At 57.5% G+C, this 25,503-nt stretch overlaps 1 protein-coding gene across 4 annotated transcripts; it reads right to left on the bottom strand.

Annotated features, from left to right (window-relative positions):
• Window positions 1-1,804: 1,804 nt before the first annotated feature.
• Window positions 1,805-23,712, bottom strand: MLLT6 (MLLT6, PHD finger containing). 4 transcript variants are annotated; one of them, XM_039476351.2, is made up of 20 exons: window positions 23,401-23,712; window positions 22,117-22,196; window positions 21,617-21,671; window positions 21,283-21,392; window positions 19,512-19,615; window positions 19,204-19,297; window positions 16,749-16,955; window positions 15,621-15,719; window positions 12,583-12,799; window positions 11,414-12,028; window positions 10,785-10,966; window positions 10,446-10,554; window positions 8,853-8,919; window positions 8,541-8,686; window positions 7,860-8,057; window positions 7,682-7,770; window positions 6,210-6,559; window positions 5,673-5,763; window positions 3,990-4,346; window positions 1,805-3,407 (listed from the first exon to the last, which is right to left on the bottom strand). In XM_039476351.2, exons 1-20 carry the CDS (start codon window positions 23,507-23,509, stop codon window positions 3,366-3,368), a joined length of 3,321 nt encoding a protein of 1,106 aa, XP_039332285.1. In that variant the 5' UTR covers window positions 23,510-23,712; the 3' UTR covers window positions 1,805-3,365. The 4 variants fall into 4 exon arrangements, with proteins under 4 accessions (XP_039332285.1, XP_039332286.1, XP_039332287.1 ...); XM_039476352.2 differs by having other exon boundaries at window positions 16,749-16,952; window positions 23,401-23,581; XM_039476353.2 differs by lacking the exon at window positions 6,210-6,559 and having other exon boundaries at window positions 23,401-23,581.
• Between the last annotated feature and the right edge of the window lie 1,791 nt (window positions 23,713-25,503).

The raw sequence follows: 25,503 nt of genomic DNA, 5'->3' as shown, positions 1-25,503 counted from the left end.
CTGAGGGGGAAAAACCCACAAATAGGAAAAACAAACCCAGACAATCCTTAAAGTGTCACTGTCCATGGAAAGGATCCACCAGCTCTGAACTAAAACAGTCAGGGCCACACAGACACCCTCCCACCCGGGCACAGCCCTGCACTCACACCCAGTGTCACACACACAGGGACAGCCAGCCAGCCCTGTGGAGACCGTGCCGTGGGGCAGGAGGCCACAGACCTGAGGGCTGGTCCTGGCCCTGCCACTGAGCCCCCTGCCTCTTCTAGGCTTGGAGCTGTCATCTATGATGGGAAGAGCTGGCTGAAATGATCCCTAAAGACAGGTCCCTTCAGTGCTATCATGCACTAGTTGTGACCCCACAGCAGGCACTGGCTCCATATGTACACCCACTCACACGTCCTCGCCGAGGGTGGGAACACCCGACTCTGCATGCTCCGCACTCACACATCCTCGCCGAGGGTGGGAACACTCCACTCTCATGCGTTTTCAAACTCTGCTTCCGCTCTGCAAACCACATCCTTCCCCTCCCCTAGACAAATAGATCTACAAATCTGGGTCTCTTCCCACCCCTTCCCCCATCCAAATTCACTCTTGAAAAAGGGACTGAGGTTACAAGATGGTGAGGTGGTTACTGCCATGCCCCTGCACTGGCATCCTGCCTCTCCTGAAGCTTTTGAGACCTTTCCCATTGAAGCTCCCTCAGAATAAGGAAATACCACTTCTCTCCTGAGAGACTGGTGGAAAGGAGAAGAGGGCCGTACCAATTCATACCCAGCTTAGGCCGTCTCCAAATCTACCTGACCCGCCACAGTAGCCCAGCCTGGGGAATGCAAGCGGCTTGGGAAAGCTGGAGAACAGACACTTGGGGCCAAGAACCCCAGGCTTTGGGTTGGGTTGATGGAGGGAAGAACTGTTCTGAGCGGGGGTGGGGGGTCTTGGTTTCGATGCACAGAATCACTTGGACCTCTCACTCTTCAACACCGCAACCTTGGAGCAGATGTACTTCCCTTCCGTTCCCATTCAGAGAGAAGTTAAGTCTTGCTCTAAGTGGGCCAGACTTGGGCAAGGGTGTGGGTGTGAAAGAGCAACTTTTCTAAGAATCTATGAAAGTTACTTTTCTTTTCTTTTCTTTTCTTTTTTTTTTTTTGAGACAGAATCTCACTCTGTTGCCCAGGCTGGAGTACAGTGGCACAATCTCGGCTCACTGCAACTTCCGCCTCCCAGGTTCAAGCAATTCTCATGCCTCAGCCTCCCGAATAGCTGGGATTACAGGCGTGCATCATCACACCTGGCTAATTTTTGTATTTTTAGTAGAGATGAGGTTTCACCATGTTGGCCAGGATGGTCTCGAACTCCTGACCTCAGGTGATCCACCCACCTCAGCCTCCCAAAGTGCTGGGATTACAGGCGTGAGCCACCGCGCCCAGCCTGGTTTACTTTTCTTTTCAGTGGTTTGGGGCAGGGAGTTACAGAGCTTAATAGATTAAAATGAATAAAATGCTGAATTCTATCATTTCTTTCTAACATATTTAGCATTAATAGAAAGTATTTCTGAGGTCATCACAACTGCCTCCCCCTCCCCCAAGCCCTTTGCAAGTGCCTAAGAAATTGCCTCTGAAGGATTCCCACCCCCTCCGTTATCAGCTCCCTAACATCTTACAAAGTCTTATCAACAGGAATATTAATATTATTTTCAGTATCGGAAAAAAAAAAAAAACAGTTGAGCAGCACAGGCAAAAATATATCTGCACTACGTTTCTGTCATTGCCAAAAATATACACATCTTCTTTTATTAAAAAAGAAAAAAAAAAAAAAAAAAAAAAAAAAAAAAAAAACAAGAACTCAACAACAAAAACCCAAACAGAAACACAGAAAAATCCACACATGCAAAGAGCCTGACAAGGCAGGAGCCTGAGGAAGCGGGAAGCGCCTACCCCGGGCTCCAACCCCAGTGCAACCGAAACAGGACACAGGCCTCGCCTTGCCTCGCCTCTCCTGACTGTCCACTCGGCCTGTGCCAAAGGCCAGGGCAGGCGGAGACTCTTTGAAGGTGAGAAGTGCCCACGACACCCTGGGAAATAGCTGGTGGGTGAGGGACAGGTGTTAGCTCAGCTTACTGGCTCCCCTGGTTGGTGGGGGTGGGGTGCAGGAGGCAGGCTGGCTAATTCTGGGAGGGAGGCTTTTGCTAAAAGCAGTGACGTTTTCCCCCCTTACCTCCTCCCCCAAGCCCTGGGGCTCCCCTTGTGCCAGGGAAGAAGGACCAAGCTATCAGTGGGGTAGGGGGCCCCAAGGGGACCCTGAGACCATGTGGGGTCAGGGGAGGGAAGGCAGGATATTACCCTGATTCAAAGCCCCAAGCCCCCAGGGACTCTCCAATATCGCAATACTGCTCTGGTTTTCGTTAAGCATTCATGCCCCAGAGAGGGACCAAAGTTGGTGAGGTGCGGGGCGTGCAAGTAAGAGCTGGGAGCTCCCCTCTCTGGAGCTGCTTCACCGACCACTGCACCTATCCCTGCTCTTGGCTGCCCCGGGTCCAGGGGGAGAGAGGCAGGCAAGCAAGCAGGCAGGCAGGCAGGCAGACACACAGACACACACACACACACACACTCTCTCTCTCTCACACACACTCACACACTGAGTCAGGCAGCTCCATCTCCCCACCCTCGGCACTCCTAAGTCCAATAGTGCAAACAAAGGGCGGGGCACCAAGCAAGGCGGTGCCTCCCCGCACCTGCCCTCTCCTCCTCATCAGCTGGGCCCCAAGAGGTTGAGGGCTGAGTGTGATGCTGTCCTGCCCCTTCTCCAGCCCCCGCCATCCGTGGGCTTTTACAAGCTCAGCTTGTGCCCCCTGCGCTGGGAGGGAGGGATGGCAAGAAAAAGTCCAAGGGGTCCCTTCTGCCATCTGCCCGAGCTGGGAAGAAACTGCAGGTAAAGTGGGTCCAGCCCTTCTTCCGTAAAAGATTTCCCCTCGGGGACAGGCCCAGGGCCTCTCGCTCTACTTCTCCCCATTCAAGTGCTGATCCATTTCATGTGACAGGTCCAACGAGCCCCTACTTCTGCTATGGCCCACTTTGCTCTCAGGGACCCCCAAAACATCTGCTGGGGGTGGAGCTCCTAGGTGGGCTTGCGGCCTGTCCTTCCTCTGAGCCTCGCAAAGCAGACAGTGCAGAAAGGGAAGGGGGCCAGATGGAAGGGGTTCCCCTCCAGTCTCAGTCCTCGGCACCAGGAGCTCCCCACACTCCCTGGACCTCAGCACTGGGTCGGGGCTCTCCAGGGTCTGGGCGCAGGCGCCTGCTCCAGGGTCGGACCCCTCAGGCCAGGATCTGCTCCCTCCACTTAGGGGGTCAGGAGGGGTGAGGGTGGATTTAGCCTTTTTCCTGGTTGGCTGAGGCTCCTTTGTCAGCGGTCTGGAAAGAGAGGGAGGGAGGCTGGGCGTGTGGGAAGTGTCAGGTCTAACCCCCAGATGAGAACAGCTTCCTGGGCCAAGAAAGCTGCCATGGGGTGCTGAAGCCGGGGCCAGTGGAAGCCTCTGGCCTGGGCTCTGAGGAGTGCGCACAAGGGCCGACACGCAGGGCTGTGAAAACCCCCCTGCAGAGGAGCGCCAGGTTGCATGGGAATGTGCCAGTCAAGGCTTGTGCCCTCAGGAGGAGGAGGGAGGGCCTTTCTGACATTGGCCTACCCAGAGGGTCATCATTTTCTAATTGGTCTGCTCAGAAACAAAATGGCCTTTTCAAACTGGTCCTCCCAGAGGAAGGCTGTTTTCTAATTGGTCCTTTTCCTCTTAGCCCATGCTTAGACTGGATCTTTCTTGACTCTGCAGGAGGGCACCCATGGGCCAGGAGAGGCCCTGGGTTCTGAGGCAGGGCACTTCGCGGACCTAGCGATTGTTTCTTTCCCCCTGCTGAGGCACCTGATGATAAGCCTTCTGACCATCCATCTCTGCCTAGCCCTCAGAGGGGAGACAAGAAGGCCCCGGGCCCCTTACTCACCCCTCCTTTGGGGCCACCACCACTGCCATCTGCCCCCGACAGGCTGAGGAAGGGATTGGTCTGGGCAGTGAGGACTGGAGGTCCGCCTGCTGCTGCTACTGCTGCAGCTGCAGCTGCTGCGGCCATGAGACTTGTGTTGTTGCCAAGTGAGGGAGCCACTAGGGCTCCGGCGGGCAGCAGGGGTGGAGCAGACGCCGTGGGCAGCAGGCCAGGGGTGCCTGCAGACAGCAGTGGGGTGGAGCTTCCTGCCAGCAGGCTGGCCATGGGCAGCTGGGAGCCCCCGGCCATCTGCAGGCGCTGCAGCTCCCGTTTCTGCTGGATCTGCTGGATCATCTGGTAGACAACAGTCTGGTGTTCCTGCAAGGGGGCCAGACTGCTTGTTGGGCAACAGTCCCAGGGGTCTCTTCCCTGCTGCTGCCTGCCCTGCTTGGCCGGGCCCCCACCCCATCACACTGGAACCAGGAGCCAAGAGGCCTCTAAGACAGTCAAGGTACTCAGCCTCGGTCTCCCCATCTAGACGAGAAAACGGTTGCACGCCATTGGTGTTTGCCAGCTGGGGCACTGCCCGCCAAGAGCAGGGTATTTAACACTTCTGGCCCTGCCCACTAATTCACCCCTCAGCTGCCAAGACAACCACAGACACCCCCAAGTTGAAAAACAATAGGCTAATAGTTTTCTTTTTTTGAGACTGAGTCTTGCTCTGTCACCCAGGCTGGAGTACAGTGGTGCGATCTTGGCTGACTGCAACCTCCACCTCCCAGGCTCAAGCAATTCTCATGCCTCAGCCTCCCAAGTAGCTGGTTTACAGGATCCTGCCACCCCACATCTAATTTTTGTATTTTTAGTAGAGACGGGGTTTCGCCAAAACTACTGACTAGGTCAATAGTTTTCAATTTGCCGAGCATGGTGGCTCATGCCTGGAATCCTAGCACTTTGGGAGGCCAAGGCAGGCAGATGCCCTCAGGTCGGGAGTTTAAGACCAGCCTGACCGATCTGGCAAAACCCCATCTCTACTAAAAATACAAAAATTATTAAATGTGTTCAAGGAAATTATAGTAAGATGAACGCATCTAATAAAAAAAAAATACAAAAATTAGCCAGGCATAGTGGCGGGTGCCTGTACTCCCAGCTGCTCAGGAGGCTGAGGCAGGAGAATCATTTGAACCCAGGAGGCGGAGGTTGCCATGAGCCAAGATCATGCCATTGCACTCCAGCCTGGGCAAGAGTGAGACTCAGTCTCAAAAAAAAAAAAAAAGTTAAACTCCTTTTCTCCAAAGGTAGTTTCAGCCGACCCGACATGAGATAAACCAAAGAAGCTGCTCTGGTTGAGAGTGGTGTCACCTGAGCAGCCACTTAGACCCTGGAGTTTCCCCTGAACGTCCTTGGGGCTGGGACTGAAATGCTCAGGACTAAGGACTTGCTGGCCTCCAGAGTCTCTCAGCAGGATGTGACCTGGGGTGTTACAGCAGGCCTTCCTCAATGCCCAGGGAATCCTGGGCATGATCTTATCCCCTTACCTCCCATGGACACCCCACAGGGCCCAGCCCCAGTCCCACAGGCCCAGCCTGGAGCTTCCCCTCCCTCTCTCTGCTCCTGCCCTCTCCCAGCTGGCCCAGATCCTCTGAGATGAGCCCTTCCAGGCAGACCAAGGGGCACCTGAGGCGGGGAAGGGAGGCGCATTACCGGGGTCAGCTGCGGGGAGGCCAGGAGCTGCTGGAGCTGCTGGAGCTGCTGCTCTTGCTGCTGAAAGAGGTGTCTCTGCTGCTCTGTAAGGCTGAGGTGGGGATGCGGTGGGGGGGACAACAAACAGATCATGGTGGAGGGCCAGGGAAACACTCCTGCTCCCACTCCCAAGTCCCCAGACTCCATGAGACCCCGGGGAAGCAAGGCAGGGATGTGCGATCTTAGAGCACTGTGCTCAGAGGGTGCAGCGGGAGGGATACAGGTCTGATTTGGAAGAACTGTCCCAGAAGGAAATCCTGGAGTAAAGAACAGGAAGTAAACAACTCTCTTGTCCCCGGGGAGCTACCGTCCAGAGGACACTCATGTCTAACAGTCTGTGGAATCCCTAGAGGCCAAGAGGTGACTAGGATTATATATCCTGTGAGACCAGAGGCCATTTTTCCTTTTAGGGATTGTGGGTGTTGTGGGGAGCATCCCCCCCTTACCAGAGCCAGCCCCCCACCCTGTTCCCTTTCCCAGGGCTGAGCTCTCCCTCACCTGTTGAGACAGCCTGGCAGCTGCAGCGTGGGGGCCCCGCCAGCCTGGCTCAAGCTTGCAGGGTTGGGGGCAGCGGCCCCATTCAACCCCCCAAGGAGCCCATTGAGGGGCAGGCCCCCACTGCCTGCCAGCCCCCCCAACAGCCCCTCAGCCATGGGCATGGCCCCCAGCCCCGCTGCCCCTGGTGCCCGGCCCAACCCGTTCTGCGGCTGGGGCGGGAGTGGGGCAGGGGCCCCAGGCAGGGCCAGGGGCAGAGTGGCAGGGCTCTGCTGGAGCAGGGGCAGCGGTGGGGGCGTGCTGTGGAAGGACAGCGACGAGCTGCTGCGGCTCGGGCAGCCTGAGTGTGGGTCCTGGGGAGGGAGGGGAAGGGAGGGGTCAGGGGGCCAGCATGAGCTTTCTGGCCCCTGGCCCAGCACCCACCAGCATTCTCACAGAGCACAGCAACCCCCACTTCACCCCCAGGCACCCTGGAAGAAGCAAGGTCCGGGGATGAGAGCTAAGAATCCAAACTGTCTTCACAAATCATGTTTCCTGACCCCTCCTGGGTGCCCAGTGCCTCTGTCATCCTCATTTAATAATGGACAATGATGATGGTGGTGACCATCTGGCGAACCAGATCCCGGGCTGAGGGCTTGACCTGTGCCATCTTGCTATTCTCATTTTATGGGTAAAACCGTTGATGCTGCACAGGTTAAGTGACTCTGCAGGCAAAAGTACTACAGCCGAAGTGAAAGCCTCAGGTTCAAACCCTATGTCCATGATTCAACGGCTTGGGTGACCCTGGGTTCAACCTATCTTAGTTTACCCGTTCATAAGCTGGGGGGTAACAGTAGTACCTATTCCATAAGCTTATGATGAAGACTAAGTGAATGCTTTGAAAAATCTCAGCATAGGGCATGACAAAGGGCAAGTGTGCAATTAATGCTGGTTATTATTACGATTATTACTGCCCAAGTCACACAGTTAATAAATGGCAGAGAGAGAACAAGAACCCAGTTTGTTGGATTCCAATAATAACCACAACACAACAATAGCAACTGCTATTCCAGCCACCACCAATTGCACAGGGATTATCTTGCGTGAGGCGCTATAATAAACCCTTCACAAATACTTCTCCAAGAGGCCTCCCTAACCACTTGCTATCCACAGAAGCAGCCCTCCCCCGTCCTCCCCTCCCTCTCACAGCCCTCAATTTCTCTCCACCCGAACATGTCTCCCAGTTGGTAATGACTCCTTTTTTGCTTGGGGTAGCCTATCTCAGAAGCAGCACTGTGCCAGTTTTGCTGATTGCTTAGCCTGGCACTAAGTGGGCACCTCATAAATATTACTTGATTAAGGGAGGAATGAATGGATCAATCAATCGCTCAGCCAATCACTTCACTGCCCAGCCGCCAATAGCTGCAGGGTAGAGATGGGACCAGAAGAGCCTTGAGTTTCCCCCTCCTTTCTGCCCCGCTCCTCGGAGTGCCCACCTCAGAAGAAGTGGACAGCGAGTTGTCCAGGCCGAGGCTGCTTTTTCCCGGAGGGCTCTTGCTGGTGCTCAAGGAGTCGCTGCTGCCGGCTGCGGGAGGGATGTCACCGGCTGCAGTCAAGGCCAGTCCGAACTGCATGGCAGGGGCCTCTCTCCCGGGCTGGGTGGGATCCTCTCACCTTGGGGAGGCAGGCCATAGGGCCCAGGGACAGGGCCGTTGGCGGCAGGCAGGGCAGCAGGCAGGGCAGGGAAGGGCACAGAGAGCTGCACGTTGAGAATCTGCAGCCGCTCCTTCTTGGCCGTCAGGCTCAGGATCTGCTCTTGCAGCCGCTGGTTTTCCTTCTGCAGCGCGTGCAGCGCTTTCAGCATCTCCACGACTGCGGAGACAGCGAGGAGCCTGAGGCCGGGGCGAGGAGGGGCGGGGCAGGGGCGGGACCAGGGGACCCGAGGCGGAGCCTGGAGGGGAGTCAGGGCTCAGCCCTCAAAAAGGAGGCGGCATCCTAAGGAGGAGCACAGGTGAGCTCTGAGAAGAGAGGCGGGGCCTGGGGTGCCACGGGTGTGAGGACCGGGGGTGAAGCCTGAGGCTGAGGTCGACGCCACAGGGAGCAGGAAAGAACGGCGGAAATTGCGGTTTAGTGAGGTCGGAGCCGGGAGGCCAGGAGGGCCAAAGGTGGGGCGCAGACGGGCCAGCGCCGGTAGCGTGGCCCGGCTGGGATGAGAGGTGAGGCCCATGGTGGCAGAGAGTCAAGGCTGAGGCAGGGCCCAGGGGCGGAACCTTAAAGAAGCCTGGGGACCTCGGGGAGAAAGGTGACATTTGGGGCCCTAGGACAGGCGTTCCAACCGGTGCCACCCCTCCTCACTGTTGACGCCGGCTTCCCCGTCGCCCTGCTTCTCTAGCAGCTGCTCCATGTTCGTTGTCCCTGGGGCCGCCGGATCTAACTGGCCGCCCCCGCACGGTGCAGAGGCTGTCTGGTCGAAGAGTGCGGGAAGGCTGCTGATGGGGGACCTGTGGCCAGAGGGAACCTGGGCTCAGCTGACCCAACCACTCCAGGCTCCTCCGTCCCTTCCCCCGTACTCCCGAGGGGTTCCAGCCCGCGCCCTCCTCTCTGCCCCTCCTCCCCAGGATGTCCCTCCTGCCCCCAGCCCCTCCTCCAGGCCGCCCCTTCCCTCACATGGAAGACAGACTCTCCTGGGGGGAGGTCCCCCGACACCGGAAGCTGCAGTCCTCCAGGTCTGGCTCTTGGGAGAAGGGAAGACTGGGATCAGAGCGGGGGAGTGCTCGCTGCCTCCGGGTCCGCGCCCCCGAGGTGGGTCTGGGATTGGGACCTCACCGCAGATCCCCTTCCCCAAGACTTTTCAACCCCAGACTGGCGGTTCAAGGCCAGGATGAGGGCCCTGGCTTGGAAACCCTGCCCCTGGGAGGCAAACTAACTCTGGGCGTCTGCTCTCTTTCCCTCCTCTAGGCTGAAGGCTCCACTGGCTTCTTTCAGATCCGCCACCCAATTCCTTTCCTGGGATCTTCAGAGTTACAGAAATTATGGTCAAGACAGACCTGGATTAAACTTAAACCTGACACCAACTTGTGTGACCCTGGGCTCCTTCCTAACCAGCCTCTGAAGTAACTGTTACTAAGATTAAAAGGTAATAATGTGTTTAGCTGGCATGTAGCAAGCCCTTAATGACTGCAGCTATTATCATCATTAGCTCTGTATGACTTTTTGCTTTCATCAGATCCCTAATCAGGAGGCAAAACTCTTCCTTGGGCCACAGAATCCTGATCTGAGTTTTAACAAATACATCACCCTACTCTATCGTTCTTAAACGTGGAGTCCTATTTGTCCCCTTTAAGGCGGCTTACCTGAGCCGGCAGCCTGGCTGTAAGCCCCGCCTCCCAGCCTGACAGGTGGTCTCCCTGCACCAATCAGCTCTTCGGGCTGGGTTGACTCTCCAGGGAGAGGGCGGGGAGCTTGTGGCCCGCCCCCTTAACTCCATAATACCCAGAGAGGTTGGGCCCTTCGTAAGCGCTGATCCCAGGGACACACCAAGAGGCCAACGGGGAGGCTACACTACACCAGTGAAAGCACTGGGCTTGGAGTCGGGAGACCAGAATCTGAGCTTTGGCTCTGCCATTCCCTGCCTTAACCGAGTCTTCCATCTCTGCCTTTTTCTTCTGTGAGACGGACCAGTAACTGCCCTGCCCTGCCTTCTCATTGGGTTCTAACGTGAAAGTGTACTCTGGTTTGCTGTGTGTGGATATTTTTTTTTTAACAGACAGATTCTCCCTATGTTGCCCAGGCTAGTCTCCTAAGTAGCTGGGATTACAGGTGGCAGCCACTGCGCAGGGGTTTTGTTTTGAGACGGAGTCTTGTCACCCAGGCCGGAGTGCAACGGCGGGACCTCAGCTCACTGCAACCTCCGCCTCCGGCTTCAAGCAATTCTACTGCCTCAGCCTCCTGAGTAGCTAGGATTATAGGTGCCCACCACCATGCCCAGCTAATTTTTCTATTTTTAGTAGAGACAGACGGGGTTTCACCATGTTGGCCAGGCTGGTCTCCAACTCCTGATCTCAGGTGATCCGCCCACCTCCCAAAGTGCTGGGATCACAGGCATGAGCCACCACACCCAGCCTATTTGTTTTTGCAGGGAGGGCAATAGCCAGAGGGAGGGGGGCAGCCAGAAAGCTCTTCCATCCTTTTTGGGGTCACATGCAAGTGATGGGTATTACCTTTGGAAAGGGAAGGTGGGGGGGTCAGAGATTCACATACCTGTGTGGCTGCTCTCGGCTTGGGGGAGGAGGGGGTTAACGGCACCCATGGGGGTTCCAAAGACGTGGGTGGAAGGGAGGCTAAAGGTAGAGCCAGCCAGAGAAAACACCTGAAGGAGGGAGGCAGAACGCAGCCTGGCCGTTAGTCTTGGATCTAGGCACAACTGTGTATACCGGCGTGCAGGGGGCCAGGCGTGCTGGGGAGCAGAGTGGACCAGAGCCCGGAGGGAGGTCTGGTGGCAAAAGCCCAGTTGCTCCAATTTCCATGGAAGGCTGGGGTCCTCTGCCAGTCTATCCCCAACCTGCCCGGGGAAGGAAGAGCCCGGGAGTCGGGTCTCACCTGAGTGGTGGAGATAGAAGCAGAGGAGGAGGGGAGGGTGCTGGTGAACGGGGAACGGCTGAGGCGGGGCAGGGCCGAGGTCCCTGGGGGCCCCAGCAGGCTGGAGGAGAGGGGGGTGCTGCAGACAGCTCGCAGCATCCCGCCACTGTGGGAGATGGGGTCCTTATTACTGGTGTAGATGCCTGCAGGCACAAGAAGGACAGAGGGAAGCACACTATTACCCTCCACCCCTGATTCCTCCTCAGCCAGGTGGCTGCGACAGCCCCTCCTCAGCTAGAGCGCTCCCCAGGATCTGGCTACACACCCCAATCTAACCCTCTTGCTGCAAAGATGTCACTTTTTGCCTGGGTGACATCTGTTTGCTGCATCTGCTTGTTAAACTGCCCTGCCCAGGGTTGGGGAATTCCTAGCTTTTCTAATCTCCTTCACAAAACTTGGTAAAACCTGCTGGTAATCTGCCCCCAATCCTTTCCACTCCAGCCACACACAGGGGGATGTCCTGGAGGTGACCGTCACCTCTTTACTCTATCCTTTGGAGCAGTATCCATCCCATTTTCTTCTAAGTGCATGTGTAAGCTCACTAGACTGGCTGGGCCCCGAAATGCCATCCATCCCCAGGGGTCACTAACCTGCCCCTAGCAAGGGGGACTCCAGGCTCAGGCTGGGCAAGCTCCCAGAAGGCCCAAAGGTTCGGGAGGCCAGACCTCCCAGGCCAGAACTGACCAGGGAACCTCCGGAGAAGGGTGAGGCAGCAGTGGCGGTAAAGCCAGCCAGCTGGGCACTGGGCAAGGATGGGGTAGCTAGGCCCCCAGTGCCCTCCTTGTTCCGGCTGCCCTTGGGACGGCCTGGCCCATGGCGGCTCCTCTTGCTGGCCTTATGCTTCTTCTCCTTCAGGCCTGTCTCAGGGGTGTCCTCAGCAGGCACAGGGGTGGCACTCAGCGCGGGCATCCGCTTGTGGGTGCCTGCTGAGGCCCCAGACCCCGTGACGTGTGGAGACTTATAGTCCCCAGGGGAGGGCGCCCGGGCCCGGCCTGAGCTGGAGGTGGTGGTGGAGAAGCGCATGATGGGCCCGAAGCCAGAGAAAACCACCTTCTGCTCAAAAAGGTCAGCCTTGGGGGGTTCGGGGGCTGAGGGAGAAGGCGGGGCTGAAGCAGCGGGGGCTGTGGGCTTGGGGTACTTGTCCTCCTCTGGCTGTTCCAGCTTGGGGAATGCAGAAAAGTCAGGGGAGCTCTGCAGGGACGAGACTGCACAGAGAGAAAACAGGGTTACAGCTGGAACCCGGATCCCCGCACTCCTTCCCACTCCCATGGGTACTGGCGGGAGACAGCTCTGGTCCAGGAATGGGGACGCCTGGTTTCCTGTCCCAGCTCTGCCACTGTCTGTGTCCTGGGATGAGTACCCCTGACACTTCCAGCTTTCCCACCTGTAATAAAATGGGGGAGAGTAACTCGCACCCCACTGGCCTCGCCAGATGACTGTAGCGATTATAGGAGATAATGTTAACGGGGGTGCTTGAAAAGGGGCACCTTGCAACACAAATGCAAGGGATAAGAATACTGTTACGGGGTAGGCAGGGCAGCCCCCGATGGGGAGAGGAGGAGAGTTGTGGCTCAAGAAGGAAGGGCTGAGGGGCAGGTCTGGAGAGGAGTCACTTGGTGGGGATCCCCCATCTTTATCCTGAACCAATGTAGAAGTAAATGAGATGCAAACCAATACGCAAAGTCCCTCGCCAGAAAAGCTCAGGACAAAAGGCTGTCCCCATTCCACTCCCAGCCTCCTTCTGGATGCCCACACTCACCTGCAGGCTGGAAGGGCCCCCCAGAGGAGGAGGAAGAGGAGGAGGAAGAGGAGGAGGCGGAGGTAAAACTGCTCACACCTTTCCCACTGCTCAGTTTCTTCCCCTTATGACTCAGGCTGTGGCTGGAAGACTTTTTCCCCTTTGAGTCCCTGCTGCTCTCAGAGGTCTCCTGCGTGCTGGCCTCGTGGTGGGAGGAAGAGGAGGCCGAGGAGGAGACCTGAAGGAGAGGAAAAGAGAAGGCTCGCCACCAGCTGTCTGGGCCTGTGCTGATCCTGGCATGGGAGTGAAGCAGGAGGGCAAAGGACCTGGCTCAACTGGGAGATCCCACAGCTAGCTTCATGAAGGACTTCCGGGCAGGGAGTGGCTGGGAGCTCCTAGACCAGGGATATGGGGAGGCAGCTGTGGAACTCCTGGGTGTGAGGCAGAGGGGAATTCACTGAACCCAAAAAGGTGTCTGTCCTACACCCCAAGCGGGAAGTTGGAAGGTGACGGAGAGATGAAAACAGTCCCAGAGTCTGAACTGAGTGCCTCATTGGTCCACTGATTCACTGAATACTTAGGCTGCCTGAGAGGGCTGGACCTACGCTAGAAGTGCGGGGCAGAGAAGAGGACCCACAGGAGAACAGGTTTCTTCTCTGGTGTCATCCTGGAGCCCTCCGGCTGCCACCCCAAACTTCAGCCCCCTGGTCTCCCACCCGTTCTCTGACCACCCATGGTCTTCCTAGACGACCTGAGATTGCACACACTAAGCATCTGCCAGGAGAGCCTGTCTTTACTCTTCCTGGGAAATTTCTCATCCTTTAAAATCCAGCTTAGAAGTCCCTCTTCTCTGAAGCCTCCCTAAATACCTCAGGTACAAGGTACTCTGTCCCCTTACTTCCAGAGCCCTGTGCACACATGACCACATGTCAACAGCCGCCATTCTGTACTGAAATATTCTGTCCCACGTCTGAGGTACCAGAAACCAAGGAGAGTGGCAGGGTGGCGGCTGAGGGAGCATGCACTCTGGAGTGGGGCAGGGCAAGGTATGAGCCTGAGGGGCTCTGCCCTTTACCGCCATGCGATTTTTTTTGTGTATGTTTTGTTTTTGTTTATGTTTTTTTGAGAGTTTCACTTTTGTTGCCCAGGCTGGAGTGCAGTGGCATGATCTTGGCTCACTGCAACTCCACCTCCCCGGTTCAAGCGATTCTCCTGCCTCAGCCTCCCAAGTAGTGGGGTCACAGGTACCTGCCACCAAACCTGGCTAATTTTTGGTATTTTTAGTAGAGATAGGGTTTCACCATGTTGGCCAGGCTGGTCTCAAACTCCTGACCTCAGGTGATCCACCTGCCTTGACCTCCCAAAGTGCTGGGATTACCGTGCCTGGCCTCACCTCCATGTTATACTGTGCAATGTCTCAACCTCCGTGAGCATCAGCGTCCTTATGGGGAGTACTATGCGTATGTGGTGAGTGAGAAGCAGCATGATGCCAGATACATGGTATGGGGTCAATAAGTGATGAGGCGTTCCATGGCATCAACTGCAGAGACAGTGCTGTGGGCTGGTGAAGAGCACAAGCCTTCAACCCAGACTGCATTTGAATCTCAACTCTTACCACTTTACTCGCTGTGTGCTTTTAGGCAAATACTTAACCTCTCTGTGCCCCATGATCTTCATGTATTAAATGGGGTTTGTAAATTACCAACTTCATTAGATTATTTTGAGTATTAATGAACTAATCTCCACATGTCCTTCCATCTCCTGGTTCTAGAACATAGCCTGGCATGCTGTGACTTTGTGCTTCAGGCTGTTGCCAGGGATGGCCCTTTTCCTCCTGGTAGCAACCAGGTATTCAGTTAATGGTGCTGAACAGACTAATGCTGAAGGCAGGCTGGACAGAAACAACAGCCACCCTGCACTGCCCCTCCCGGGCAGAGTCCTGGTCTCTGTCTTCCTCTTTGTTCTTTTCAACAGCTGGAGTTCTGAAGGGAGCCAGATGTGGTTCTGAGAGCATGGAAAAGAGGGGCTGGGGGGAAGGGTAGCTGAAGTGCTGGGGCGAGTAGAGGGGGATGGGCAGGGTTCTCTGGCATGTCCAAGGGACATCCAGTTACTGGAGAAACTCCCAGATCCCTGGCCATTTCTTACCACCTGCTTACAGGCCCCTGGAAAGGTCAGAGAGCATGAATGACAAGCTCTTCAGGTGAGCCGAGGGAAGCAGGGAGCGGAGAGTTTACTGGGGCAGTTGCCACAGCAACATCACCCTGGAAACCTGATACCTGAGCCTCCTGCTAAGGTGCCCAGAGCTCTGCCCACTGTTTGAGGTGGGGTGGAGGTGAATGGGCACTAATGGTGACAGGAGGAAGCAGTTTTTCCAGCTCCCCACATCCTCCCTGGTTCTCTTCCCATGGGGAGGGCAGGCTGCAGGGAGCGGGAGGGCTGCTCCAGCTTGGATGAGTCATTCCCTGGCCTAGGGTAGGCCCTGCCATGGCTCATCCAGATGTTGCCCATTTCTGGAGGCAGGCCTGACATGCGATGCCCTGCTGGGAAGGGTGGGATGGGTGGGAGTTTCGGGGTACTGTCCAGGGGCCTGCCCCCCATGCCGCCTTGGTTAGAACTTTCAGCCCCTCCAACCGCCACGGAGTGGGATCTGGGTTGGGTGACAAGCTTTAGGTGTCTTCCTGATGGGGGTGGGGGATGTCCTCTACTATCTCTGGGGACATGGGCCCTAGAACCTGGAGAACAGCCCTGAGTGCTGCTCTCTCCACTCTCTGCAGACAAGTGCCAGGGCTGAGGCCCTCTGTCTGTACAGAGGCAGATGGGAACATGTGGCAGCCAGCACCCCAAACCCCAAATCCCATGATTGGTCAGTGATTGGTGGCCCCTTCTAGGCTGGAAGAGGGAATACAGGGTGTGGGGTTGGGGGGGGCGGGGAGTGGCATTAACCTGAAGCTGTGGGGAGGGTGTCCAGGTCTCCAGCTCATCAACCTCTCGTCCCTTGCCTCCCTCCCTCTGCTGCCCCAGACCCATGCACCATCCCTCCTCAGCATGGGCAGCAGTACCTTGTCAGCAGTGGGGACCACAGGCGGGGTGAGGATGCTGGGGGGCGACTCAGGCCGCTTCTTGTGCTTCTGTTTAAGGCGTTCTTTGTCCTTCCGACTCTGGAGAGGGAGAGGTGACCAGATATTGTACTAGGGAGTGGTCTGGGCGAGGATATACATGGTGTGGGCGTGGGGAGCTGAGCCCCTCTCAGGGATGGGGTTTTGTGGGCATTATCTCCCCCTGAGGAAGGATGGGGAATGGGCGGGGCAGGAGCAACTCAGGCAAGTTTTGATGTGAGCCAACAGCTCCCCCCCCACTGGCTAAAAATAGCCTGTCCCATTATCACGCCAGTGCCACAGAGCACCATGCCCGTGTACACACACCTGCAAGGGTGTCCACCTGGGACACAGCTGCACAGAGGGACGAGAGCAGGGCATGCTGTGCTGTGTGGCTCAAGGGAACGCTGGCATGGGCACTTACACATTAGGTGGTACACGGCTGGACCGCAGAGACGTGTACAACGTGCAGAGCCACGCGTCTGGGGCTTGGGGGACACTGTGATGTCATGGGGAGGACCCAGAGGAACCACTAATACAGCCACAGGGAGGTCAAGCTCCCTCCTCACCCTCTAGGCACCCCCCGCCCCCCGACCTGTTTCATTTCATCAGCCCCCTCCTGCCCTCAGTGGCCTAAGGAAGAAGGCAGGGCGGAGACCTTGGAGGCACCTTCTAATGGCTTTTTTTTTTTTTTTTTTGAGACAGAGTCCTGCCCTGTCCCCCAGGCTGGAGTGCAGTGGCATAATGTCCGCTCACTGCAACCTCCAACTCCCAGGTTTAAGCAATTCTCTTGTCTCAGCCTCCCAAGTAGCTGGGATTACAGATGACCACCACAATGCCCAGCTAATTTTTTTTTTTTTTTTTTTTTTTTTTTTTGTTATTTTTAATAGAGACAGGGTTTCTCCACGTTAGCCAGGCTGGTCTCAAACTCCTGACCTCAGGTGATCCACCCACCTCGGTCTCCCAAAGTCCTGGAATTACAGGAGTGAGCTACCACGCCCAGCCATGATGACTTCCTGAGCCATGTTTGTGAGTCTCTGAGTCCCCCTGTGGGAGTGACAACGGGGGTGGGGGGTAGGGGGGCAGTTCTACCTTCTTCTGGCCCCTCTCATGGTGGGTGGGGTGCTTGTCCTGCTGTGTAGATGGTGAGGTTGACCTGCTTCTCCTGCCAGAGATGAAGCCACTGCCACCTCCCCCCATGCTGCTGCTGCTGCCTCCTCCTCCTCCTCCTCCTCCTCCTCCTCCTCCTCCTCCTCCAGAGCCTCCTCCGCCTCCCCCGCTGCTGTGCCGGGATGTCTTCTGGGGGAGAGATTTGAGAGGAATTGCAGACCCTCCTCTCATGGGCTTAGGGAACGCTTCCAGAAGGTTAGAGGATCCTGATCCTGGGGGTCAGTCCCAGTGCCCCGTCCATCACTAAGAGGACCTCATGTCCTTTGTGATGCTCTGCTCAGCAGAAGGGTGTTCTCCAGCCTGAAAATCCTAGCGCGTCCCAGCCGGCTCATCCAACATGCAGTCAACCACTGAGGCCCAAAAGAGGCAAGGACGCATCTTGGCCCCCGAGAGCCCAGGTGGAGGTGAGACTGGGCCCGGGTCTTTCACTCTCTCCATGGTGCCCTCTTGGCTGACTGAGCCTCAGCCCGTTTCCACCTCCTTCCCCAGAGCAGAGGCCATGCAGGGATCCCTCATGGGGAGTCGATGTTCCCCTGCACTCCGATCTTCCCTCCAGGTGCTCGGCTCAGCTATCATTCCCTTCTCCTTTTTCCTGGCCTCTCCCCTCCACAAAACACAGTGGTTGCTCCTGTCCCTAAGGATATACTGCCCTAAACTTGAAGAAAGCGGGAAGTAAACTTCAAGACAACCCAAACCACCTTCACGCTGCCTCTCCTTCCAGCGCCTACCGCCCCATTCTCTCACTACAGACCCAGCCTGAAGGCTTCACCCTCCTTGGGCCTGGGGCTGCTCCCTCTAAGGTCACCAGCTACCTCCCAGCTGCCAAATCCAGGGACTAATTTCAGGCCTTGTTGACCCGCAGCTCCGGTGTTGGACACCACTCCTACCCATAGAGCCTCACACCCTGCACGGCCCCCTCTTTCGTGGCCCACGTGACCTATCCTTGTGGACACCCTGGGATTCCCGCCCCTGCCTTATAAGCCTGGGGCTGCCACTACACCCTGCCCAGGAGTCTGACATCCACCAAATCTGAATGTCTCCACGTGGCGTCTCCTGCAAATCAAACCAAGCTCACTTACCTCGTTCTAAGTTATCATCAAACCCTGAAACCAAGGTGACCATATAACTTATGACTCAAACCTGGACGCTTTCAAAGATGAAAGAGGGGAACTATTCATAATTACACGAGGGCAGCAGGTATGAACTGGGGCTATGTGGAGCAAATCAGGACATGTGTTCCCCTACAGAAGCCAGCGGCACCCCCTTGTTCATGGTACCCCCAGGGATTCAAGCTCCATTCACTCAGTGTCCAGAGCCTAGATCCTAAATGTCACCCCCGACTCCTGCTTCTCAGCTACTCCCACGATTAGGTAAGTCTCCCTAGAAATGGTTCTAGCATCCAGGCTCACCCCTCCATCCCCCTTCTTGCAGCTGTCTCCCGGCCACCAGCCTCAGCCCTTCTGATCCAGCCTCGCAGCGGCTGCCAGGGTAATCTTCCTAAAAAACAAATCTGATCATGTTACTCTTCTGCTTACAAGCCCTACAAGCCTGTGGCTAGGGGGTAGATCCAAGCTGCCGCCAACTGCTCCAGAACACCTCACAGCTTCTGGGACACCCAAGTCCCTCCACGAACACAGTGCCACCCTTTCCAGCCTCTCCCTGGGCTCCTGAAGCCTGGGGTGTACCTGGAGACAAGTCCAGCTCGGGCCCTGCTTTCTCACCTCATCTCCTGCCTCTTCCCCACCAAACACCCCGTTCTCTTGCCGCTCACCCCTGCCCTTCCTCCTCTCAGGACTCTCTGTCCACGCCAGTCCCTCTACCTGGGACTCGTTTCTCTGTTTGGCAGGCTCCCAAGGAGTTTTCAAATCAGGCTGCCCGTTCTAAATCCCATCTACCCACTGTGAGGTAAGTTATATAACCTTAGCCTTAGTTTACTCATCTGTAAAATGGAAAAAATACAGCACACCTAGTTCTTGGGACTGGTGGGGGAGCACACAAATAACGCCGGGGAAGAACTTCGGCCTGAGGCAGAGGCGTCGTAAATGTTGCCTGCCACACAAACGTTGGCTCTTATTTTGATTTCCACCTCCACTCAGCTTAAATGCTACCTCTTCCTTGAAGCCTCCCAGACTGCGACAGGCAGGGTCTGAGCTCTGTCTTCTAGGACAGACTGCAGTCCAGCTCTGATCCACACCCCTGATGCTGTACTTTATTCCTGATCAAACGAAGAGCTCCTCTCAGGTAGGGGGACTGGGTTCTTCACCTCTGTCCTCCCGGCACCAGGCGCTGGCCTGGCCCAGAACCCATGTCCTTTAACCATCATCTAACCGTCTAACCACGGCTGGCTGAGCCCTCGTGCGCTGGCAGCGGGACTCACCATCTTGCTGAAGTGGTATTTGCAGTAGCCGCAGTATTTGACGTTGTCCACCTCCAGCACTTCCTCCTCACACAGCAGGCCTGCCATCTGGGCACTAACCAGAGAGGTCAGCCTGAGACGGCTGTGGCCACACATCAGACCAGCCACCTTCCTCCCCGGCTCCTGGACCCCTGCTGAGGTGAAGCCAAGACCATCCAAAGAAAAGCACTGCCACCATCACCGAAGAGACAGCAGCTAGGATGAACCCCATCAGTGGCCATCCCAGACAACCCTGGGGGGGTCGGGGGGCAGTGGGAAGGGGGTCTCACCAGGTGACGTGGAAAGCTTGCCGACATCCGTGGCGGTTACAGGTCATGCAGGCTCCCGAGGCCGCCTTGCTCTCCCGGCCCTGCTCCTCGCAGATGTAACAGGTCTGCAGGACAGGGCGCAATCGTCCCCTCCTCCAGGGAGCCCCTGTCCTACTGATGGTCCCTAGGCCACTCCCTTCATTCCATTTTCTCCCTATAATCTTAGCTCAGTGAAATCCAACAGAACTTTTTTTTTTTTTTGAGATGGAGTCTTGCTCTGTCACCCAGACTGGATGACAGAGCAAGACTCCATCTCAAAAAAAAAAAAAAACAAAAACAGAGTGTGCCAGCAAATGAATGAATGAACTACCTGTGAAGGTCTATCCTCTGGCAGAACTACTGCAGGGGAGCCTACTATTTCACCTGGATGACACCACCTCTGCCTCCGGGATTCAAGCGATTCTCCTGCCTCAGTCTCCCGAGTAGCTGAGTACCCTCCTGAGTAGCATGGCGCCTGCCACCACGCCTGGCTAATTTTATATTTTTAGTGGAAATGAGGTTTCACCGTGTCGGCCAGGCTGGTCTCAAACTCCTGACCTCAGGTGATCCACCCGCTTTGGCCTCCCAAAGTGCTGGGATTATAGGCATGAGCCACCGTGCCTGGCTCCAACAGAACTGTCTGGAATGATGAAAACGCTCTGTGGTCTACACTATCCAAGACAACTGCTATCAGTCACATGAGCTATTAGCACTTGAACTATGGCTAACGTGACTGAGGAACCAGATTCTAGATTGTGGTGATTCTAAATTTGAGACAGTCTCCCTCTGTTGCCCAGGCTGGAGTGCAGTGGCACCATCTCAGCTCACTGCAACCTCCTACACCTCCCGGTTCAAGGGATTCTCCTGCCTCAGCCTCCCGAGTAGCTGGGATTACAGGTGCCCACCACCATGGCCAGCTAATTTTTGCATTTTTTCTAGAGATAGGGTCTCATTGTGTCGGCCAGGCTGTTCCCAAACTCCTGACCTCAGGTGATCCACCCACCTCAGCCTCCCAAAGTGCTGGAATTACAGGCCTGAGCCACCTCGCCCAGCCTGTATTTAATTTTGATTAATTTATGTAGCCACCTGTAGCCCGCAGCTACTATGCTGGGTGGCACAGTCCGTGGATGGCGAGCTCTGAAAGGCCAAGGCTGGTGTCTGTCTTGCTCACTGGGGAGCTTATGCCACCTCTGTGCCTCTGGGCAAGCTTTCTTCTGCCTGGAACCTGGACGCCCTCACCATCCTGGGGCTGGCTCCTTCTCATGCCCCAGGTCTCAGCCTAAATGTCTCCTTCCTTGACCATCTGGTTTAAAGTAAGCCCCCGGCAGGTCTTTATTTTAGTGTCTTATTTTCCCCATAGCACTTATCACAAGTTGTGTTTACTTTATTTGCCTCTTTACTGATATTTACAATCTTCGCATCCAAGAACTTGTGTTCCATTGAGCGGGCACCACACCTGTCTTGATCAGCACAGAACAGAGTGTGCCAGCGAATGAATGAATGAACTACCTGTGAAGGTCTACCCTCTGGCAGAACTACTGCAGGGGAGCCTACTATTTCACCTGAGTGCCAGGGCATGAGTGTGTCTGTCCACAGAAGGGTGGTTCACTAGTAGGTACCGACGGCCCACCTCCCAAGTTTCCTGACGGTGCTGCTTGGACAGACTCAAATTACACTAGATGAAGGGGGTGCTGGAGGAACCACGGATGGGAGGGAACCTGCAGGGGACAAGGTGGGGAGGGGGGCCGCTGACCTTGTTGAAGCGATCATGAGGCACGTACTGCAGCACGATGGGCTCCATGGTGAGCACGTTGGCAAACTGCACCTCGGGGATGTAGAGGGCACACACCACGTGTGCCCAGCCTGAGGCAGTGTGGGGGTGGCCTCAGCTGCGGATGGCAAGCTGGAAACCCCACCCCTCATGACCCCACACTGCAGACTGTCCCCTCCTCCACAGCCTTCCCATCAGATTCCAGCACCGGCCCGGGAAAGGAAACCCAGCCTCTCCACCCCAGCCCAGTCCACTTCTGCCTTCCCAGACCCTGCTCAGGGGCCCTTGCTGACCTCAGCAGATGAGCCCGCCTCACCTCCATTATCAGTCCTCTTCAATGCCCCATCTTTGTGTGGGCACAGCTCACACCTCTGCCAATGCAAGGGTGCACAGGGGTTGGGGGATCTGCTGAGCCGGGCCCTCCCTGAATACATTCAAGGGGTCCCAGGCTGAAATGCTAAGCTCTAGGGGCATCAGTGGGACTACGGTGGAAACAGAATTGGCCATCTGTTGAAGATGAGGAAGACAACGCGAGATTCATTATAGTTTTCCCTCTATTTTTCAACGAGTAGGAAACTTCCCATAATAAAAAAGTTGAAACAGAAAAAAACCAAAGCCCCATGCCTGAGGTGGGGCAGAGGGAGGGATGAGTGTGAGGCAGAGATGGGGCTGGAGATAGGTGTGCAGGAAACAGGAAGTCTGTGCGGCAGGGCTAAGTCCCACCCAGCCTCAGCCTCAGAGTCCCCTAGCTCAACCCCAGCCGCTCAGGTGTGCGGGAGGGGCCCGGGGAGTGGAGGGGGGTAGTCTGGAACTCACCACCCTGGCTGCTCGCTCCTGAGATTCACATTTCCGGCAGAACCAGGGTCCCGTTGGCACCTGAACGATGCCATAGCAAGCTGAGGGTGGGGAGGACAGTCTCTGAGCAAAGCTGTCAGCCAGTGGCTTTTTCCCAGGGTAACTGGGGGAAGGCAGTGACCCCAAAGGACTAGAGCCAGTACCAGCGGTGGGGGCTGCACCCCAGTCTGGGGGTCACACACTCAACAGCAGCCCTGCCCGACCACACAACACCAGCCTTCAGCCACACAAGCAGCTACTCCAAAGAGGGCGGGAAGTCTGAGTCTTTGACCTCAAACTTCCAGAAGATCCTCCCCCCACGCCCTTTCTGGACTTGCTTCCCAGCGGACCAGCGATCAGAATCAAGAATAGAGAAAACCAGAGGGGACAACAGTCACGACCGTCAAACACGTTTTGTTGTTGTGGGCGGGGGGATTTCTTAAAGGGCCAGTGAGGGACGAGGCGGAGAAGTAGGGGGTCTAGGGACCTCATCTTCTACCTCTGAGTATCACAGAATCAGGTCAAAAGTCAAGGCCGAGGGCAGGTGCAGTGCTGGAAGCCGAGAGGAGCGTGGCGGGAAGAGCCCCCGGCCACAGCACTCAGGGTTGTCCCAGGAAGGGGGGACCCGGCTGCCTGTGCCAGGCAGGCGGGAGATGCCAGCCTGCGCCCTCGGCAAGATTCCTCAAGGAGTTAACTCCCGAACCATGTGCTGCTGGGGGAAACTCCAAGCCTCCCTCTTCTCGATTCCGGCCCCCTGCACAACCTCTCTCCCATCCTCAGCTCTTCCCTGGCGGATTTTAGGAGTCCCTTCTCCCCTGGGACCCTTCTCTTCCCTTGCCAAGTCCGCTCCTCCCAGTATCCGGAAGCGAGGGGGGATGACGCCCCCCCCTTGACCTCTTCCTCCCGGAGCCCGGACCAAAATAACCGGGCGCGGGCGGGAGGGGACACCTCGCAGGTAAACATTCCCCGGGCAGCCCCGACACCGGCGCTGTGGGGCGCGGGGAGTTCACTCATTGCTTCCTAGACTCTCCCCAAACTCCCTCAACTTGGGGTGGGGGGCGCGGAACTGGAACAATAGGCAAGAAAACAATGCCTGACCCGGTCTTCCAGGACCGGGCGGGGGGAGCCCCCCCACGCCTCCCTTCCCTTCAGGTGGGGTGGGGGAGGGGCGCGCGAGCCCCGGGAGGTCTCCGGAGGGCGCGGCCGGGGGCGCCCCGCGCACGCCGCCCCCGGGGTCCCGCCGCCCCCCGCGGGCCACCCCCGTACCTTGGTGGACGGCCACGCTGCACGCGTGCCCATCGCAGTAGACCAGCGGGTTCTCGGCCCAGCCCCTCTCGTCCGAACATACGCAGCAGCCTCCTACCATCTCCTTCATACTCCCATGAGCTCCCTCCGGGGCTGGGGCGGGGGGCCGGCCGGCGGGGGTCGGGGGTCGAGGGGAGGGAGGGAGCGGGGGGCCGCGCGCCTCCTCGCCCCCTCCTCCTCTTCCTCCGCCGCCGCCGCTTCTTTTCTTTGCCTCCTCCTTCCTCCTCCTCCGCGTCCTCCTCCTCCTCCTCCTCGCTCGCTCTGTCTGGCCGCCCCCCCCGCCGTGCTCTCGCCCTCATGCCCCGACGGGCCCCCCCCACAACAATGAGACTCGCGCGCTGGGCTCGCCCCCTCCGCGCGGCTCGCCCGGCTCCTAGGGCCGCCCCGCCGCCGCGCAGCCCGGGCCCGGCGGGGGAGGCGCCGAGTGGCACATCGCGGGCGCCCGCCCGCCCCGCGCCGCCCCGCGCCGCCCGCTCACGCGCCGCCCCCCCGGCCCCCCTGCCCGGCCGCGGCAGCCATGGCCGCGCGCCTCCGCTCGCTCGCTCCCGGCGCGCCCGCCGCCCGCCGCCGGGTAAAGTCTTAGGTTCAGGGAACAAAGCCTGGCTTGGTAGGGAGCTTTTCGCTCGTTCGCTCCGCGCTGCTTTGCCTGCTTTCTTTTTCGTTTTACGGCTCTGGGTCGTCGCTCCCGAGCCCTCCCTCTGCCCGCCCTCCCGTCTCGGGCCCCGGGTTCCCGAGTCTCCAGCCCCCTCCGCCCAAATCTTCGTCTCTGGGTGGGTTCTTCAGCCCCAGGGAAACTTGGGGGTGGAGACCGGGGTTAGGGGCGCTACGAGAAACGAGAGAGACGCGGGCCGTTCGCCCCCCCCCCACTCCTGTGTCTGGGGGTCTTTTTGGATGGGCGCTCTCGGGCCCTTTCCTTGGAGGCCACTCTGGAGGGTTAGACCCTCTCGCACGCAGACATTTATTCATTCAACAGACATTTATTAAACGCTCGGTGTCAGCCGCAGGGATCGAGATCCAGTAGAGAGCAAAACATATTCCTGCCCTCGGGGAGCTTCCTGTCGGGTTCACCGACACACACGCACGCACAGGGTCTCGGAGCCCCAGAAACACACCAAGACACCCACGGACACGAGCTCACTGCCAGCCTCAGTCACACCACTGACCCTCCCAGAGACGCGAACCTCCGCTCTAGCCCCGCGGGCGCGCTTAGAGACCCACAAGAGTTAGAGACCCGCAACCACGGGGCGCTCGCGAACACCAGTTACACTTGACCTCTAGGCACGCACCCAGACACACAGGTAACTCGCACGCAGCACTCCAGAGGACTCAAGTCCCTGTAATCGAGTCTGGAGGAGAAGTGAGGGGCGTCGGCCCAAAGGCTTCTTCCCAAGACCGGTGTGGGCAAGGAGGGGATGAGATCTGACTCCCAAAAACTTCCTAAAGCGGGGCGACGCCCGTGGAGACTAAAGGTCACCCGCCTCCCCCCACCCCCACAGCGGGAGGTCGGGTGGCTTTGGGGAGAAGGCAGTCCTGGGGGCTTCAACGGCACTTCAAAGACCTCGCAGCCGGGAACGCTTCCTGCGGGGGAGGGGCAAACAGACAGGAGAGGGGAAGACGGGCAAGGGGACTGGGGGTGGAGGAGGCCGTCCCCCCTTCGGCGCACTGCCCCCTGGCAGACTCTTCCGCTGGGTCCGCCTCCTTTTCACCAGCACCTGTTCAACCGGAACATCAAGGGCCTGGGGCCCGCCGCGGCCCCCCGTCGGCTCTTTAGTACCTTTCATCCGGGAAGGGAGGTGAATCCCCGCCCAGGAGGGGGGAGTAGGGCGGGGGAGAACTTGTCCTTGACCTGGTCTTTGGCATCAGGGATTTACTCCCTTAATCCCGGAGAGGCGGGAGTTTGGGGAGGTCCGGGAAGCTGAGTTCTGGGCTGCATCCCCCCACCTCCCCTCGCTCCGGTGGACACTGGGAATCCCGGAGGGCTGCCGGGACAAAGAGGCTGCATCTAAACAGGGCGGTGCAGGGAAAGCCCGTCTCTTCGACCTCTGTGCCAGAGAGTAGTGGCCG

This window comes from Saimiri boliviensis, chromosome 17 (assembly GCF_048565385.1).
Source record: "Saimiri boliviensis isolate mSaiBol1 chromosome 17, mSaiBol1.pri, whole genome shotgun sequence".
Taxonomy (NCBI): domain Eukaryota; kingdom Metazoa; phylum Chordata; class Mammalia; order Primates; family Cebidae; genus Saimiri; species Saimiri boliviensis.
Note: the sequence above shows the minus strand (reverse complement) of the source record. Positions and strands in the feature narration are given on the sequence as shown.